This window comes from Tachyglossus aculeatus, chromosome 6 (assembly GCF_015852505.1).
Source record: "Tachyglossus aculeatus isolate mTacAcu1 chromosome 6, mTacAcu1.pri, whole genome shotgun sequence".
Classification (NCBI taxonomy): domain Eukaryota; kingdom Metazoa; phylum Chordata; class Mammalia; order Monotremata; family Tachyglossidae; genus Tachyglossus; species Tachyglossus aculeatus.
Window position 1 is genome coordinate 45,001,481 of NC_052071.1, and position 19,408 is coordinate 45,020,888.

The window sequence follows — 19,408 nt, forward strand, 5'->3', positions numbered from 1 at the left end:
CTTAATAAATGCCATCATTATTATTATGATAAGAGAAGCTTGCAGGCATATTGTGGCTGGGTCTGAAATGAGTGCTCCAACTTAAGTCAAAATAATTTGTTTCAATAGCTCCTGCTGCTGACATCCGAATCTTTTCCTTTTGTGCCACAGGCAACAATCTACCCTTCACTGGTTAACGCTTCAACTTTACAGTTTTCCCTTCGGCCCAAGAATACAAAATATCCAATTTGGGGGACTTTGTCCTTCGCACAAAGCTTTTTAAACTCTAGTTCTAGGAACCCTGACCCGCTCCAGGAGAGTTTGGGGGATCCCAGTCCTCTCGGTGGATCCGGCTCACCGCAGATCCAAATGCCACGTTCCCCAAAGGCCCCCTCATCACCCCTCCCACTGCAGGGGACCCCGAAGGCCGGAGTCCGGCCACCTGGAAGCCTCCGCGGAGACGAGGATCAGCTCTGGCAAAGGTAACGGGCACAGAATTCAAGAAAACAAGATTGAAACCAAAGCACGGTCAGCTACGATTTGGGTTTGGGCGCTACGGATTGCCGAAACATACCGCCCCAGATCCACTACTCGGCATTTACCGCATTATCGGCCCAACTGAACGCCAGCCTGCCACCCGCCGAAGAGCGGCCGACATCCTACGGTCTCGCTCCTCTCCCAGGGCCAACTCGCACTGTAAGCCAACACTCCGCAGGCACACAACAGTGACTTGTCCAGCTGCGTTGCAAGGACGCGGATGGGATTTCACTTCTGGGTGAGGCTGCCAGTGGCGTAGGACGGATTGAGGCCGATTAGCACGTAATACCTAGGGGAATAAAAAGCTTACCCCACGTTGGTTCGGCTTCCCTGTTGCACCTGCTAATAGAAAAGAAATAAGACCCCCCAGCAGCAAGTGATCTTTGTTATGGCACTAAAGCTGACGGCTGTTGGCCCTGATGACACTCTTGTTTTCTACTCACCTGCCCCGTTGACTTTCTCTTGACTCCCCCTCTTAAGTGAAATGACTTGCCAAGGTCACATAGCAAATGAGACTAGAACCCAGGCCTGTGCTAGGTCATGCTGCTTTCTACTTCCCTCTAAAGTTTGAACTAAACACGAACCTTGGGCAAGTTATTTCACTTTTCTGTGCCTCCGTTCTTTCTCCTGTAAAGCGGGGATTAAGAGTGAGCTTGTACGTGGGTCAGGGACTGTGACCTGATCAGCTTGTATCTACCCCAGTGCTTAGAAAAGTGCCTGGCCCAGAGTAAGCGCTTAAATACCATTTAAAAAAAGAAGTTAAGGGTTTGACTAACTGTTCCCGCATTGTATGGGACAACCTGATCACCTTGTAACTTCCCCAGCGCTTAGAACAGTGCTCTGCACATAGTAAGCACTTAATAAATGCCAATATTATTTTTATTACTCTGAGCACAGTAAGCAATCTATCAGTTGATTTTTGGGTCTAGCTAGTTGGGCAATAATGCTTCAGCCAGCCTCACCTGTGCCGGTTTGTCCACAGGGTTCTTTGGGTCTGTGCTGGTGAGGAAACAAGCGCTTAGTACAGTGCTCTGCACACAGTAAGCGCTCAATAAATACGATTGATGATGATGAGGAAAGACTGTGAGCCCACTGTTGGGTAGGGACTGTATCTATATGTTGCCAACTTGTACTTCCCAAGTGCTTAGTACAGTGCTCTGCACACAGTAAGCGCTCAATAAATACGATTGCTCCAATCCAAGCCAAAACCCTGCCAGGAATCGGTAGTGCTTTACAGCAGCTCGACCCACTAATACTGTAGGCAGATTTAGAAGTTGTTTCCTTGTGGCCGGTTCAGCAGAGTTAATTTAGTCCACTGCTGCCCGTTTTCCACCGCCATTAACAACGGAAAGGTTCAATTTTCTCATCACAGTCCTAATAAAGTCAATTTGGCCTAGTTTCCTTACCAACATGGGATAAGCGTTCTGCAATTCTTCACTTTTCATAGAGGGGGTGACTTTTACTTCATCTGCACAGGGCTGTATCGGTACACTTCTAGTCCAGCCAACTACTAAAGCACCCTTCAATTCTACACTTAAGTCCGAGCCCCTCCAGAAACCTTATCGCCACCACTACTCATTTAGAATAGATTTTAAAATACCACATCAAATTCATGAACCAAAACCCACCTCCTCCCTAGATCTCTCCATACAGGCAGCATGGCCTAATGGATAGGGCACAGACCTGACGCAGAAGGACTAATCCCGGCTCTGCCACTCGACCTTGGGCAACAGTTCTCTGGGCCTCAGTTACCTCATCTGTAAAATGGGGACTAAGATGGTGAGCCCCCCTTTGGGACAGGGGGGTGTCCAACCTGATGAGCTGTATCTACCCCAGCACTGAATATAGTTCCTGGAAAATAGTACTACTTATATACATACTACCATGCTATTACTACCATACTACTAAAAAAAACACAAGACTTTTCACCAAGCAACAATTAGGCTTCAATGAGCCCGGCTTCCTTCTCCTGCAAGTTCAGAGCCCTAATTCCTAATGCTGTAGAGGTGACGGGAGCATGACACATACAATGTCATGTCAGGAAAAATGTGGTCCATTTTCAAAGCCCAGACGCTTCCTGAGGTTTATCATCTGCTTTTGTGATTTGCATTCCTTTGAAAAAAAAGCCCACGGAGGTAGTTACGATAAAGCAGTGTGGCAAACTAGCACGGAACCTTCCCCGGCTCCTCGGATTAAAACTGCTGGATGCAAACTTGGCAATTCCTTCTCCATCTCTCTTCATCTCACGTTGTGAGGCTGCAGAGCAGAGCTTCACCCTCCTCCCTGAAAAGTCCGTGAGAGGCTATTGCCAATCTTCCGGGACCCACCGGAACCCCAGGCTGGTAAAATTACATCATTCGGAGGAAGTATTTCAAAACAGGCCTACGTTGGTCCTGTTCATTTTATTTTAAACAAATGAACCTTGCAGTAATGCCTTCAGTTAGTGCAGTCTTGAAAACGAGAGAAAGTGTTTTATACATAGACTGAACAGGGTCATTCACCCCTAAAACATGCATTATCATACAGGTGAGTTTTACGCTGGAATGGGAAGAATGAGCTTCCAAAACGTTTCTTCATCTCTCTACAGCCACCCTAAACACTCTAGCCAAGGCCAGTCAACTTTGCTTTGGACCACATTCAAATACGAACCAACAGTGAAGCCATCGAACTGATCTTTGGAAATTAGGCGATGGGAGGGATAAGGCTGAAAAATATCTGTTGGTGCCCTGGATTGGCTATGCATTTGGCAGAGGGAGGGAGGGAGTATCGGGACCAAAGGGGATGGGGCGGGATGGGGCTGGAGTTAAGGATGTTCAGCTGTGTCCGGACTAGGAAGTCAGATGGCGGGGGCTGCCTTTTTCAAGGCGCACGATGGGGCAGAGGAGCTAAGTTGCAAAACTGAGTGGTCCACAGAGTAGTCAGAAAAAAAAAAAAGGGAGGGGGGCAAAACTCAATCCAATGCAAATTAAATAAATTTTATTAATTAAATGCAAACAGAACTTGAGCTTCAGGCTCCCTCTGGCACCTACACCTGTTTGATATCAAATGTCAGGGTGTCTCAATGTTACAAGTTACTACACGGTGAGACGTCTGGCTAGACTCCATGCAGTCACCATAAGGGTGTTGATTATGTTCTACTCCGGCATTCCCTTTCCAGTCCTACCGTTTGCTTTCATTTCTGCCCCCTCTCTGGTGAAATGATTCGCATTAAGCTAGGGGGATCGTTAAAAAAAAGGAAACTGGAGCCAGCCGAAGCTAAGGAAGGCTTTTTATTTCACGAGATGTGCTTCGTTCAGTGACCTGGACCCTCGAGAAGCTATTCTGTTCATTGGCTACTTAAGCACCTGATCAAGTTGCCCGAGCCCAGCAGATGAATCTTAAGGATAACCACTGGGCATCGGCCAGTGGCTAAATCGGAATAATGATGGGTGGGGTGGGGGGGAAAAGAGCTGGTCCTCACCTCCATTCCAGCCAGCATAAGCTGCTCTGGCTGGGCTGTTGGTTTTGAATTGTGTATTCTCGCCTAGCACGCCCTGAACCGTGAAACTCGAAACTCCAACCTAAAAGGTGAGGATTTCATGAGTTTCCAGCCGGACGGAAATTCACGCACCCGCTAGAGGCTTCTTCGTGACTCGGAGCAAAACTGCCACCCCACAACAAGGAACACAAAGCAACTTCTACACCCCTTGCCCGCTAATGGACATAAATCAATTTATAAAAACACTTGACGAAACTACGTTGTTGCAACCTCCAACGCAAACCAAACCGTCACCTCGGTCGGCTTTGTCCCAACAGGGAAGAAGAGGGTGTAGCGATCCGCGGCAGTGTGCCCGCTTCGGTTCTCCCGAACTTCACACCGGGACGCGAATCCGGGAATCCCTGGCCTACGAACCGGTTCTAACCGAAGCGTTCCCCTCCTGAGCAAAATAAAAAGCTGAGAACCGCCCCGGGCAGATCGCTCCCCCCTCTCGGCCCTGGTGCTCACTCCCATACAGAAGCCCGGAGTGGAAAGATTTACATTCCCCTGGTTTATTCTCCTTCCCAACGTGGTCTAACACCCGGAACTCTTCAGTGCCATCCATTAGGATGAGGTTAAGGTGAGACGCTAGCGACAGAGCGCTCTCCACTTAATTATTCCAATCACATAAAGTGCAAAAACCTCCCGCGCACACATGCACGTGCGGTATGATGCCAGAACAGGCAGCTGCTGCTGAGACTGGCGGTGACCCCTGGGGCGAACGGCGATCCACGGTTAAAAAACAAGAGTCCCTTCAAGTAGTTTAAAATACGAGAACACCCATCCGAGGTTGCGACCGCACGGAAGCAAAACCTGGACGGTTTTGCCTGCGAGCGCGAGGGCCGGGGTGGGGGGAAGGGGCGCGCTGATTAAGGCAGAGGAAACCGGAGTCCTGGAACGATGGAAGGAAAGACAGGCGGACACCGAGCATCGTCTGTGTCAGCAGTGAAGAGACAGTTATGTGGGTTGCTCCTTAACTCCTTGGTACACTTGCTCGCTCTCCTATCCACAGTTTAAGATCACCTTCACCTACTTTCTACACGCAACTTGGCCACGTTAGGCCCCCGCAGGCAGCTGACACGATGATGTAAATGAAAACCTGTGGGGTGGGGGGAGAGGAGAGAGAAAAAAATCGACAGACAACAGTTCAGACCACTTGATTCTGCTCTCTGACAACGTCCCCTTGGCCCCAAAAAGTATCGAAGGCGAAACCGGCGCTCATTTAGCCATCGTTTCCGGCGTGTAGACTACGTAAGCCTTCCCAAGCCAAAAATCTTCCGTAGCCGTGCTCTTAGACCACAACGTTTTGAGGTGCCGCTCAAGTCCTCCTAGCAATTTATCAATCCCACTCCTGGGGTTCATGGCACGGCAGTTAGAATTTCAACTTGGGCAATATGTTCACCCATTTTCTTTCTCTGATCACGTCCTTGCATTTAATAAAAGAAAGGCAGCAGCTTTCCACGGCTATTAACGCTCACAGAAAAGCGGCGCGATCAGAGTGCACATATGGGTGCAATTTTCATTCTTCATTAAAAAAAACTCCTCCTACTAAACCCATATGAAAGGGAGAGAAGGTACTTATATGAAAGGGTGGCTGGGATGCTTGACTTGGCACTGGTTTAAGTGAAATTCATTTTGGTTCAGTTATTAATCAACAACAAAACCACCCACATAAAAAGCATTTCCATCTGAATAACCTAATCATCCTTTAAAAAAATGGAAAGATTGAGCTCATTGCTCTGTATCCCAAATCTTAAAAAGTCCGTGCTCTGTGTTTTCCTGCCTGACTTTTGGAGATGGAGGCTACTTTTAGAGGCTACTTAAAGCACCTGATCAAGCCACTGGCCCATGTTGAAGGGGGCTGGTAACTCCGAGAGGAACATCGCTCCATGGCAAGAATATTTATGGAAGCTAAGCATCAGCGCACATTTCTTGGGGTGAGGAGAAAGCACTGAAAGGCCTAACAAGGCAAAACTACTTACAATGGATACAATGACGATGATTATGGTGAGCTTGAGGTTCTTCATACACATGGCTCTGGCAAGGTTTCGGCTAGTTGTTTTGAATGTGACCGACTGAAAAAGGGAATGAAGAACACGTTCCTCAGTATGAAACTCCCTGTAAGCTCCTGGTAGGCTGGGGACATGTCTAGCAACTCTCTTACTTTGTACTCTCCCAAGGACTGACAGTGCTCTGCACATAGTGAGTGCTCAATAAATACCACTGTTAAATTGACTTATATGGTTTTAGGCTGCAACATTTAAGGAGAAAGACTGAAGTTTAAGGGTCAAGGCCATTAATGAACAGTGCTTTGCACATAGTAAGCGCTTAATGCCATTATTATTATTAATGAGACTAACTCACAAGGCGATAGTGTTCTCATTTTCCATCCAAAGTAAAATTCAACCCTTCACCTTAACTCCACACTCTTCCTCTCACCCCATCCCATGAGGATGTGGGGGGATGTGATTTAAGTCAGACCTTAGCCTTCCTGGTGTCGGGGATCCTTTCATCACAAACCTTACAAACGCAATGGCCCTAGAGCCACCACTTCAGCCTGATTCAAGCCCAGAGAGACGGGCACATCTCTCCATAAAAGATGTCAGACTGGGGACAGGTCATTTCTAATCCAGGCTCCAACCTGCGGGGGTAGGATGTGGGCAGATCTGCACCAGCTCATTCCCAAAAGCTTGTTGGTTCCTTTTCAGGAAAACACTTGAGAACTTCTTAATACCTCCCAGGATGAAAACTCTGCCCGAGAAAAGGGACCAACCTAACCTGCAAGATGCACACCACAAGCGCTAAAAGCTCTCCCCCTTTTCGACTGTGAGCCCGTTGTTGGGAAGGGACTGTCTCTATCTGTTGCCGAATTGTACTTTCCGAGAGCTGAGAAACAGTGTGGCTCAGAGGGAAGAGCCTGGGCTTGGGAGTCAGAGGTCCTGGGCTCTAATCCCGAATCCGCCACTTGTCTGCTGTGTGACCTCGGGCAGGTCACTTCACTTCTCTGGGCCTCAGTTTCCTCATCTGCAAAATGGGGATTAAGTCTGTGAGCCCCAAGTGGGACAACCTGCTCACCTTGTATCCCCTCCAGGGCTTAAAACAGTGCTTGGCACATAGTAGGTGCTTAACAAATACCATCATTATTATTAGTATGGTGCTCTGCACACAGTAAGCGCTCAATAAATAAGACTGAATGAATGAATGAATAAAAAATACTATTACCACCACCAGCCTTTAATTTCTACACTATGAGCCCGTTATTTCTAGACTGTGAGCCCGTTATTGGATAGGGCCCATCTCTATAGGTTTCCGACTTGTACTTCCTAAGCGCTTAGTACAGTGCTCTGCACACAGTAAGTGCTCAATAAATGCGATTGAATGAATGAATGAAAGAACCTGCTAGAGGAAGCTCATTGGCACCCTCTGCTGGTGGCATCCACAAAATGCATTAATAAAAGCAAAATGCACCCTTCGGTTTGCCAAGTGGCTTATAATAATAATAATAATGATGGCATTTCTTAAGCGCTTACTATGTGCAAAGCACTGTTCTAAGCGCTGGGGTAGATACAAGGTAATCAAGTTGTCCCACGTGGGGCTCACAGACTTAATCCCCATTTTACAGATGAAGTAACTGAGGCCCGGGGAAGTTAAGTGACTTGCCCAAAGTCACACAGCTGACAGCAGCGTGGCTCAGTGGGAAAAGCACGGGCTTCGGAGTCAGAGGTCATGGGTTCAAATCCCGGCTCCACCACCTGTCAGCTGGGTGACTTTGGGCAAGTTACTTAACTTCTCTGTGCCTCAGTTACCTCAACTGTATAATGGGGATTGAGACTGTGAGCCCCCCGTGGGACAACCTGCTCACCTTGTAATCTCCCCAGCGCTTAGAACAGTGCTTTGCACATAGTAAGCGCTCAATAAATACAATTGAATGAATGAAGTGGCGGAGCTGGGATTTGAACCCATGACCTCTGACTCCAAAGCCCAGGCTCTTTCCACCGAGCCACGCTGCTTCTCATAATTTAGGGGTGTCGATGCCTCCACTGTGCAGTGGATATTCGGGGAATTGGTGGAGGGGGGGGAAAAAAAATCAATGCTAACACCATCCTGAGAGCTAAGGGAGCAAACACTTTCCTCTCATGTGTGTGCACAACTGACTGACTGTAAGATTGATTTGATTAGCGCTGAACGACTCAGCCTTCAGCCCCATCTTCCTGAAATTCCTCAGCCACCGTCCTCATGCCAACTCCATACTTACGGAATCAACAAGATTCTCCGTTTTGTCTATCAGCAGCTCTAATCGTTCTCCTCGCTGGGCCACTAGGTCTGAGATTGAGGGGGAGAATGGATAAAACTAGTTAAGACTCCTTACTGAACTTGCTCTTAGTTAATCAGACAGAATATTCCCGGTCATCAGACAGATTCATGATCAAAACAAAATAGGAACATTCTTAAATAAGTCAAAATTTGGGGAAGACCATCAGTTGAGAGCTCAAAAAAAATCATCACACCATGATTCTTTTGAAAGGGAGAAAAAAAAAAATGTAGGCCCATTCTGCAGGTAACTTTCTAATCATTGAGCGACTGAGAGTCACTTAAACTTACTGTGACGTGTCCATCGGGCGAGTTTTAGGTACATTTACATGCTGATTTCTCTTCACACTACATAAAGATGCACAATTCATCTCTTATAAATGCCATTTGGAACAACTTCCCTCGGCCAAGATTTCCAGTGGTTTTCCATCCATTTATTTTCATATAAAACAAATCCCTAACCGTGGACTTCAAGGCTCTCCATCAGTTGCCTTCCTCTTTTTCCATTACAACCCAGATCACCCTTGACACCTCCCACGCTTATTCGCCATTCTCGAATCTAACCCACTGTTCCTATCTATCCATTTATTTTCATATAAAACCAATCCCTAACCATGGGCTTCAAGGCTCTCCATCCGTTGCCTTCCACTTTTTCCATTACAACCCAGTTCATCCTTGACACCTCCCACGCTTATTCGCCATCCCTTGACACCTCCCACGCTTATTCCCCATCCTCGAATCTGACTGTTTATGCCTTCCCTGCCTCCCCCATGGAAAACCTTTCCCTTTCAAAGCTGCCAAATGGAGGCCCATTTCAACCCTCAAAGCCTTCCCCAAAGTTCACCTCCTTCAAGAGGCATTCCCTGACTAATTACCCCATCTAGGATATCTGTACATCTGCCTGTTATGTTTATTTGACTGCTTACTTTCCTTTCTTTCTAATCTATGAGTAGGTTTTTACTCTACCCACTGTATATTCAGCAATTTGTGTCAACACATCTCCCCCTTCGGTCTGAGTTTCGAGGACTGAGTCTTGTTTCCCTGCTGGGGGTTGGTGAGGGCAGGGGAGGAGGGTGGGCCTTTGAAGTGCCCCCTCCAATAAAAGGGGCTCAAAAGGGTCTTTTCACATCAGTACATTACCTATGTTTCGGACCATGATCCCTTTCAGTTCATCCACCTGGGCTTGAGTCTCCACCACTTTGTCCGCGCCTTTGTTCTCAGAGTGGTGTTTCTGTATGGAAATGAGATAGAAGCCACTGAAACCCACTAGATAGAATGGGGAAGAGGAAGGTGAAGGGAGTGGGAAGAATCAGGAAGGGAGGGCTACAGGAAGGAGCGCAAGCACAATAAGGTTCGACTTCAAAGGCAGTGAGTGCTTACTACTACTACTAATAATAATGGTATTTATTAAGCGCTTACTATGCGCAAAGCACTGTTCTAAGCGCTGGGGAGGTTACAAAGTGATCAGGTTGTCCCACATGGGGCTCACAGTCTTAATCCCCATTTTACAGATGAGATAACTGAGGCCCAGAGAAGTGAAGTGACTTGCCCAAAGTCACACAGCTGACAAGTGGCAGAGCCGGGATTTGAACCCATGACCTCCGACTCCAAAGCCCGGGCTCTTTCCACTGAGCCAAGCTGCTTCTCCTAATAATAATAACAATGGCATTTATTAAGCGCTTACTATGTGCAAAGCACTGCTCTAAGCGCTGGGGAGGATACAAGGTGATCAGGTTGTCCCATGGGGGGCTCACAGTCTTCACCCCCATTTTACAGATGAGGGAACTGAGGCCCAGAGAAGTGAAGTGACTTGTCCAAAGTCACACAGCTGACGGTTGGCGGAGCCGGGATTTGAACCCATGACCTCGGACTCCAAAGCCCGTGCTCTTTCCATTGAACCACGCTGCTTCTGCTTACTGTGCACAGAGCGCTGTACTAAGTGCTTGGGAAGAGGACAATACAGGAGAGTTGACACATTCCTTGCCCTCAATGAGCTTACAGTCTAGAAGGGGAGATGGACACTTCCTATAAATTATGGATATGTGTGCAAGTGCTGTGGGGCTAAAAGTTGGGTTGAAAGTGTCCAAAGAGTATGGAGCCAAGTGCAAACTTCAGTCAATCGTATTGAACACACTGTGCGCACAGCGCTGTACTACACGCTTGGAAGAGTACAATTTGACACCTGTCCACATCCGCTTGAATGAATATAACAGAGTTAGCAGATGTGTTCCCTGCCCACAATGAGCTTACAGCCTAGAGGGATCCCTTGGGCATTCTGGCAGCATAGTCCCATTACATCCCAAATGTAGTTTCATGCCTAACGACAGAACCTGAGACCTAACGCTGTTGAGAAAAGTCTCACTGGTTAATACCTTCCTGACAAACGTTGTTGTTTTTTTTTTTTAGCGTGAGAAGGGCAAAGGCAACAAACAACGAAAAAGGAAAAAAGATCCCAAACGCTACACATTCGAAAATCTGTTTTTTCCCTTCTGACCAGTCCTGTGAAAATGTAAATGAGTGATAGCCCAGGTGTGAAGGCTTCACACTGTGGGGAAGGCATCATTATCCTTGCAGCCTGAGTAAACAGGCCACAAAGTGGAAAGGCACCAACCAACCTTAGCTGCTGCAGCTGCCCCCATTGACTAGATTTTTGTCATCACAACTCAGAAAGCCACAGAAGCCCAGGCCAGGAGGAAGACTGTGGGAAGCCATTTCCTTTGCTTACAGTTTTGAAGGTGGCTGGAGCGATCCAGTTGTACCTTAAATGAACACGCTCATATTCTCTCAAAATAATAATAATAATAATAATGATATTTGTTAAGCGCTTACTATGTGCTAAGCACTGTTCTAGACTGTGAGCCCACTGTTGGGTAGGGACCGTCTCTGTATGTTGCCAACTTGTACTTTCCAAGCGCTTAGTACAGTACTCTGCACACAGTACGCACTCAATAAATACGATTGAATGTTCTAAGCTCTGGGGGAGATACAAGGTGATCGGGTTGTCCCATGTGGAGCTCACAGTCTTCATCCCCATTTTACAGATGAGGTAACTGAGGCCCAGAGAAGTGAAGTGACTTGCCCAAAGTCACACAGCTGACAAGTGGTGGAGCCGGGATCAGAACCCACGACCTCTGACTCCCGCTCTTTCCACTGAGCCAGGCTGCTTCCCAAAAGGCAGAACAGCCTGTTATAGACAGTTAAAGGACATTATGAATCCCACCTGGCAGGTTCTTTCTAGAACTGTTGACCAGAGATCATATGCCAGAAAGGATCTGGGCAAAGGGCTCTGCCACAGGAGTTATCAAACCCCTCCGTGGTTTACTTTCTGAATAATTTTGTGGGTGCTTTTCCCCTTCGAAAACCTGTTAAACTGACAGTCTTTTGTTAGGATCCTTGCTATAGGTCACAATGCAGGAAATGGGAATCATAAGGCCACTTTGTGGGTCGCCTGCTTTCCCGCAGAGTAATGCACCAGCAAAGACATGAGAACTAGCACTGATCTTTCTCCAGCCAAAAAGATGGCCTGAGGAAAAAAACAAACAAAAAACAAAACCCCAAAAACAAACAAAAAGTCTATCAATTTGTTATCTAAGCAGCTGCTAATATCCTTCCAACTTTTTCTGTGGTATTTGTTTACTATGTACCAAGCACTGTACTAAGCACGGGGGTAGACACGATACAATTTGGTTGGACCCAATCCTTTGTCTCACATGGGACTAATCCTCTAGTCTATAAACTCGCTGTGGGCAGGTAACATGTGCACCAACATTATCCTGTACTCTTCTAAACTCTCAGTACTGTGCTCTGCACAAAGTAAACGCTCAATTACTACAATTAATTACATGAGGGAGGAAGAACAGGCACCATAGCCCCATTTAAGTAAACATTCAATTACTACAATTGATTACATGAGGGAGGGAGAACGGGCACCACAGCCCCATTTCACAGATGAGGAAACTGAAGCAGATATATTAAATGACTGCAACCAAGGACACAGAAAAAGCAGGATTAGAACCCTGTACTGGTACTCAAATTTACAAGTTTCCCCCCAGGCTCCTGTTCGTTCCCCTACTGAGCCGAGATGGGATGTTATCTCTGGGAACCCTCATCGCTACCAGGAAGATATAGACTGAAACTTGAGGGGCTGAAAATCCGTTTTAAAGAACAGAAAGGGCCATTTTTGGAGAATTCTGGTGGGGAAGCGGCAGGCTAGAATTTTTCAGCCACAGCAAGGTGCAAGAGCTAGCCCCTCAGGAATTTATTCTGAAGGAGCTGGGCTGATCAACATACCTCTAGGAAACCAGGTGAAAACGATCAGAGATAAGGGACAGATGGGCAATCTCTTGAAGGCAAAGGTATTTAATCTATGGGGACTGGGTGAGGTCCCAATATTAATGAGAACTAGGACATCTTGAGCTACCAATTCTAGAGAGCAGATGACTTTAAGATTTCATTTGTAGGTGTGTGTGCTAAATAACTCAGTTTCTTCTCTCTCCTTCATCCTTAGGTGAGGACAAAGTAAATACAAGCGGACTTCGCATCTGTCCGAGGATCTCCCCTGGCCCAAGACTTTCTGTTCTTGCCTTGAAACACCAGTCATTACTGAATGACAAATTGACAAATTGTCAATGACAATGACAAATTGACGAATGACAAATTGGTGTCGCCACAGGTGGCTTCAGAAGTGAGGTTGAGGATCTCTGACTCTGAAGCTGTCTAAGGTTTGGAGATAGGGCAAGGCAGGGAGTTTTGGCTGAAGCAGCCCATTCTTCGCCTACATAAACTTCAGGATCAATCAATCAAATCGTATTTATTGATAGTGGGGTCTCCTCTTTCCTAACGTTTTTCCTACTGCTGCTCAGGGACAACATCTGGTGGAACACTGGGCTCTGGAGGAAGATTTGCTTCTGGACTTTGATACGGCCCAGAGTCATTGGACAGCATTCAATAGTTTACATATCCCTGAGAAATTATTATATATGTAATTCTAGTCTAACATATGTGCAGAGCCCTGATTACACACTTAATCTGACCCCTGCCGCCACCTTCTTTATAATAGTATTTGTTAAGTGCTTACTATGTGCCACTCACTGTACTGAGCGCTGGGGTAGATATGAGATAATCAGGTCAGACCCAGTCCATGTCCCAAATGGGGCTCACAGTTTTCATTCCCATTTTACAAATGAGTAACTGAGGGAAAGAGAAGTGAAGTGACTTGCCTAAGGTCACACAGCAGACAAGTGGGAAAGGTGGGATCAGAGAAGCAGCATGGCCTAGTGGGCACAGCAAAGGCCTGGAAATCAGAGAGATCTGCATTCTAATCCCAGTTCTGCCATTTGTCTGTATGACACTGGGCAGCCAATAATAATAATAATAATAATAATAGTAATGGCATTTGTTAAGTGCTTACTATGTGCAAAGTACTGTTCTAAGCACTGGGGTGATACAGGGTAATCAGGCTGTCCCACGTGGGGCTCACAGTCTTAATCCCCATTTTACAGATGAGGGAACTGAGGCACAGTGAAGTTAAGTGACTTGCCCAAAGTCACACCGCTGACAATTGGCGGAGCCAGGATTTGAACCCATGACCTCTGACTCCAAAGCCCGTGCTCTTTCCACTGAGCCACGCTGCTTCTTCAAATCACTTAACTTCTCTGTGCCTCAGCTGTATTATCTGTAAAAAGGTATTGAGATTATAAACCCCATGTGGGACATGGACTGTGTCCAACCTGTCTTGAATCTACTCCAGCAATTAGTACAGTGCCTGGCACACAGGTGCTTAAATACCATTAAAAACAAAAAACAAACAAACAAAAATCACCCAGGTCCTCTGACTCTTAGGGCAATGCTCTTTCCACTATACCACACTGCTTCTCCTCTCCTCCATGACTCAAAGGGCAACACCTGTTCCTATAATGTAAGGAATAAAAATGGCAGCTGGAAATCCAAACAGAAGAATGGGGCAGGTTGGGGGAGGAGGGAGGAAAACACATAAGCCTAAGTGCTTTCGTTCCCTAAGTGAAAGAACTCAAGGTCTAGTGGTCTCCTTACAAGCTACGCTATGAAACACTTCCACAGAGCAGCAAAGCAGCAAACATTACTAATTCTTAGAACGGCATCAACGTGACCGGAGACTCCCGGCTCAGAACAGTAGCCCACGGCTGCTCGGGCACCAAGCTTCTGAGAGCTTTGTTTGAGGGAGGTGGATTGTTGGCTTGGCCTCCTCTATCTTGCCATGTGATAGCTACTGTGCAACCTAGCGGCGCTGCTCTCATAGCGTTGGCCAAAACCCAGCCTTAAAATCTCCCATTCTCCTGTCTCTCCCCACTTCAGCCTATACTTCACTCTGCTGCCCGGATTATCTTTCTACAGAAACGCTCTGGGCATGTCACGCCCCTCCTCAAAAATCTCCAGGCGTTGCCCATCCACCTCTGTTTCAAGCAAAAACTCCTCACTCTCGGCTTCAAGGCTGTCCATGCCCTCGCCCCCTCCTACCTCACCTCCTTTCTCTCCTTCTCCAGCCCAGCCCGCACCCTCCGCTGCCGCTAACCTCCTCACTGGGCCTCATTCTCGCTTGTCCCACCGTCGACCCCCGGCCCACGTCCTCCCCCTGGCCTGGAATGCCCTCCTTCCACACTAGCTCTCTTCCTCCCTTCAAAGTCCTACTGAGAGCTCACCTCCTCCAGGAGGCCTTCCTAGACTGAGCCCCCTTTTTCCTCTCCTCCTCCCCTCCCCATCGCCCCCCTCTCCCTCTGCCCTACCTCCTTCCCTTCCTCACAGCACTTGTATATTTGTACATATTTATTTTACTTGTACATATTTACTACTCAATTCTCCCCCTCCTCCCTCTCACCATCCCCCCCACCTTACCTCCTTCCCCTCCCCACAGCTCCTGTGTATATATATATATATATATATATTGCACATATTTATTACTCTATTTTACTTGTACATATTTATTGTATTTATTTTATTTTGTTAATATGTTTTGTTGTCCGTCTCCCCCTTCTAGACTGTAAGCCCGCTGCTGGGTAGGGACCGTCTCTATACGTTGCCAACTTGTACTTCCCAAGCGCTTAGTGCAGTGCTCTGCATACAGTAAGCGCTCAATAAATATGATTGAATGAATGAATCAATATAGCTATAATCCTGTTAGTTCTGACAGTTTTGACACCTGTCTACTTGTTTTGTTGTCTGTCTCCCCCTTCTAATCAATCAATCAATCAATCATATTTCTAGACTGTGAGCCTGTTGTTGGGTAGGGACCATCGCTATATGTTGTCTACCTGTACTTCCCAAGCATTTAGTACAGTGTTCTGCACACAGTAAGTGCTCAATAAATACGACTGAATGAATGAATGAATGAATCCTGCTACGAGTGTGGTGGCTTTTAAAATGCAAAAGAAAAACCTCAACGGACTAATAATTATTGCTATTATAATATTCATTCATTTAATCGTATTTACTGAACGCTTACTGTGCGCAGAGCACTGTACTAAGCTCTTGGGAAGTACAAGTCGGCAACATACGGTCCCTACCCAACAATGGGCTCACAGTCTAGAAGGGAGAGACACACAACAAAACACGTAGACGGGTGTCAAAACCGTCAGAATAATTTGAATTATAGCTATAGGCACATCAGTTAAGTGCTTACAATGTGCCAAGCCCCGAGGTAAGATACAAGATAAACAGATTGGGCCAAGGCTCTGTCCTGCATGGGGCTCAAAGTCTAAGTAGGAGGGAGTAGGATTTAATCCCCATTTCACAGAGGAGGAAATGGAGTCACTGTGACTCGTCCAAGGTCACGCAGCCAGCGAGTAGAAGACCGAGGTTCTAGTCCCAGCTCAGTTGAGTCCGAGCGCCGTGTGCTTTCCACTGGGCCACGCTGCCTCCATAGCCAGTGGCCTAAAAATGAGCAGGACTAAACTAGCGCAGCTGATGAATGTATCAGCTTGGGCCCCTGTACCAGTGGCATGCAGAAATCTATCATCATCATCATCATCAATCGTATTTATTGAGCGCTTACTATGTGCAGAGCACTGTACTAAGCGCTTGGGAAATACAAATCTATGTACTAAGACTACATCCTGGAGGGGTCGAGATGCATTCACAAGGCACTGCTCTGCATCAAAGGCACTGCTCTGCATCAAAGTGTTGAGTGATATGATGATCAGGGAGTTTCCTACCACGTACGGTTGTAGAACTATTCCCAAACTTCAGGGTCTACAGTAGATCATCCTTCACCCTGGATAACAGGGTAGATACAGTATTTGTTCTTGGAGATGATCGAGACCAACAATCAATCAATCAACATATTTATTGAGCGCTTACTGTGTGCAGAGCACTGTACTAAGCACTTGGGAAGTACAAGTTGGCAACGTATAGAGACGGTCCCCACCCAACAGTGGGCTCACAGTCTAGAAAGGGGAGACAGAGAACAAAACCAAACGTACTAACAAAATAAAATAGATATGTACAAGTAAAATAGAGTAATAAATATGTACAAACATATATACATATATACAGGTGCTGTGGGGAAGGGAAGGAGGTAAGGCGGGGGGATGGAGTGGGGGGAGAGGAAGGAGGGGGCTCAGTCTGGGAAGGCTGCAACAAAGGGAGCAAGAGAAGCTTGGCTCAGTGCTAACAGCACGGTCTTGGGACTCAGAGGTCATGGGTTCTAATCCCGGCTCCGCCACTTGTCTGCTGTGTGACCTTGGGCAAGTCACTTAACTTCTCTGAGCCTCAGTTCCCTCATCTGGAAAATGGGGATTAAGACTGTGAGCCCCATGTGGGACAATCTGATCACCTTCTATCCCCCGCCCCCCCAGCACTAAGAACAGTGCTTGGCACACAGGAAGCGCTTAACAAATGCCGTCATTATTAATAAGAGCAGTGAGATATTTGTGCTTTGCTGAACTCCTTGTAGGCAGAGAATGTGTCTACCAGGTGCTCAGTATAGTGCTCTGCAGGTAGTAAGCATTGATTGATTAAATTTTGAAGAAGCATTTACTGTGGAAAAAGATGATTTCAGTGGAAAAAAAGCCAGTCACAATTAAGCTCTTACCAACTGTGCAGCCAGCACACTCGAGAACTCGCTGTTCATGGCATATGGGAGGGCCGTTTGTGCTCTTGAACCGTACGTAGTTTGAAATCTCTTCTTTATTTCATTCAGGAAGTTGAAGGCCCGAGATCGCTCAAAATCCTAAAAACGCCACAAAAAAAGCAGGCTGAGTGAATCCAGGCTAGGTGTAATCTGCCAAAATATAGGTTTGCATTGGGGGGGGCGGGGGGGGGGGAACCCAATGCTCTTATCCTGCAGAGTGAGTCGGTGCTACCTCATGATCAGAGCTGCAGGTTTCCCTTGCATACTTCAATCTTGGCTCGATCTTATTGGGTGAGGTTTCTCATATGTCCCCAAGCTGGGACTACTAATTGGTCTTCAGGGGACTGACCTGAAAGTCTAAGAAGAAAAGTTGGAAACGAAAACCCAAAGACACAAATTTTTTGTGTGTATGTATGTGTGTGTGAATGCATGTACATATGCGCACCCCCTGAACGCTGCAGGCGTTGTAATGTGTAACGGATCCACATTTCCAGAAGCCAAGGACTCAGTTGTGCATTGCGTACATCTGAACACCACTCGAGCTAGTTGATGAACAGCAAACTGGCTTGCAATGCTCTCTGTCTATAAGCATTTGTCCTCTGTACCCTAGGATGCCACGAATGGCGAATTCACCTTTAGAGAGAGGTGTGTGTTAGTGTGAGAGATAGACAGACACAAACTGAAAAGGCCATTGTGAGACCCCTAGTCCTGGTTGCAATGGGGTCACGAGGGGATGTTCCTTGTGTTGTGACATTTGCTTTCACTTTCCCAAATCCAGCTCTCTGGCCAGCAGCTTTCTGTGCATCCCGCTGTCGATCACCCTCCTTATAATAATAATGGCAATTATTAAGCGCTTACTATGTGCAAAGCACTGGTCTAATTATGAGTCCCACATAGCGTAGCTGTGTCGAACACAGGTACCTGCTAGGAGAAGGACTTTGTTCCAGAACTTCTTTGTTTGTGTGCCTCTTTAAGCAAAGCCAATTCTTTGGAACGAATCACCTAGCATACTAAAGCTCTTCTGATCGCCAAGCAATATCCCTGCTGTCAGGCTCTGCCCTGGCAGAAGGAAGCATTTGGGGCCAGAAATGAAAGGATAGAAACTAGAAAAGGTAAATTGAGAAGAGTGAGCAATAAATACTGAGCTTTCCAAAGAGTGTACACAAAGGCGACCAGCAGCTTACTTTCAAATTACTTACATCGTCCGTGATACAGAGGTATATGATTCGGTCTTGGCAGATATAATGAAACAGGTAACTGTAGAGACAAAACGCAAAAACCCCCTCACTTGTTTGGTTAAGAAACAGATCTCGGTTTAAATATGTGTTACTTCAGAAGGAACTAGAACTTCGAAAAGCTTAAGGTCTTATTTACCGGCCTGCAACTGACACAGGAAGCAGAGTCGGGGAAAAGGGGGTGAATTCTGCTGAGAGAAGAGATGCTCCCCATGGTTCCCATTTCAGGTATGGCTGCGTGCACGAAGCTAAGTCTGGGACCAAATGGTGAGGGGCAGAGGGATGTTAAATTAGTTGGCCACAACCCAGGTGAACCACTTCCTCTTCTGACTGACTCTCCCTCCCTTCTGGCCTCCCAAACTCGGTTTTTCCTCTTCTCGCCGCTGGCCCATTCTCCTCTTCCCCAGTCCTCCCTAACCTTCCTTTAACTGAAAAAATCCACAGTCGATGGCCATAGGTGAACAGGAAAAACCTGAAAACGGGTTGAAAAGGCTCCTTGACTGGTATTTTAATGGCGTTGATAACATCTGGCCAGTTAGCTGGGTACGGTCAGAGAGACTCGATCTTGGTGGAACCCAGGACGTGGGATCCAGTAAATCAACGGTGACTGTCTAGCCACAGATACACCCGCACCCCCGGGCCCAGGTCAACCCCCTCACTGCACGGGATTATTAAAGACGGCTTCCACGTCCCCCAGGCCTGAAAGCTTTGGGGATCCTTTTCCCC

The 19,408-nt window shown here is 46.8% G+C and overlaps 1 protein-coding gene across 2 annotated transcripts in view; it reads right to left on the bottom strand.

Moving 5' to 3' along the window:
* Nucleotides 1–2,883: 2,883 nt before the first annotated feature.
* The window catches only part of VAMP7 (vesicle associated membrane protein 7), a 38,279-nt gene continuing 21,754 nt past the window's right edge, over nt 2,884–19,408 (bottom strand). For both annotated transcript variants that reach the window (XM_038748211.1, XM_038748212.1), the window contains exons 3-8: nt 18,647–18,704; nt 17,409–17,546; nt 9,485–9,575; nt 8,289–8,356; nt 6,016–6,108; nt 2,884–5,132 (exon numbers count right to left, since the gene is read on the bottom strand). In XM_038748211.1, the coding sequence (XP_038604139.1) occupies nt 5,070–5,132; nt 6,016–6,108; nt 8,289–8,356; nt 9,485–9,575; nt 17,409–17,546; nt 18,647–18,704 (511 nt within the window). In that variant the 3' untranslated portion in view covers nt 2,884–5,069. The remainder of the gene's footprint in view (nt 5,133–6,015; nt 6,109–8,288; nt 8,357–9,484; nt 9,576–17,408; nt 17,547–18,646; nt 18,705–19,408) is intronic.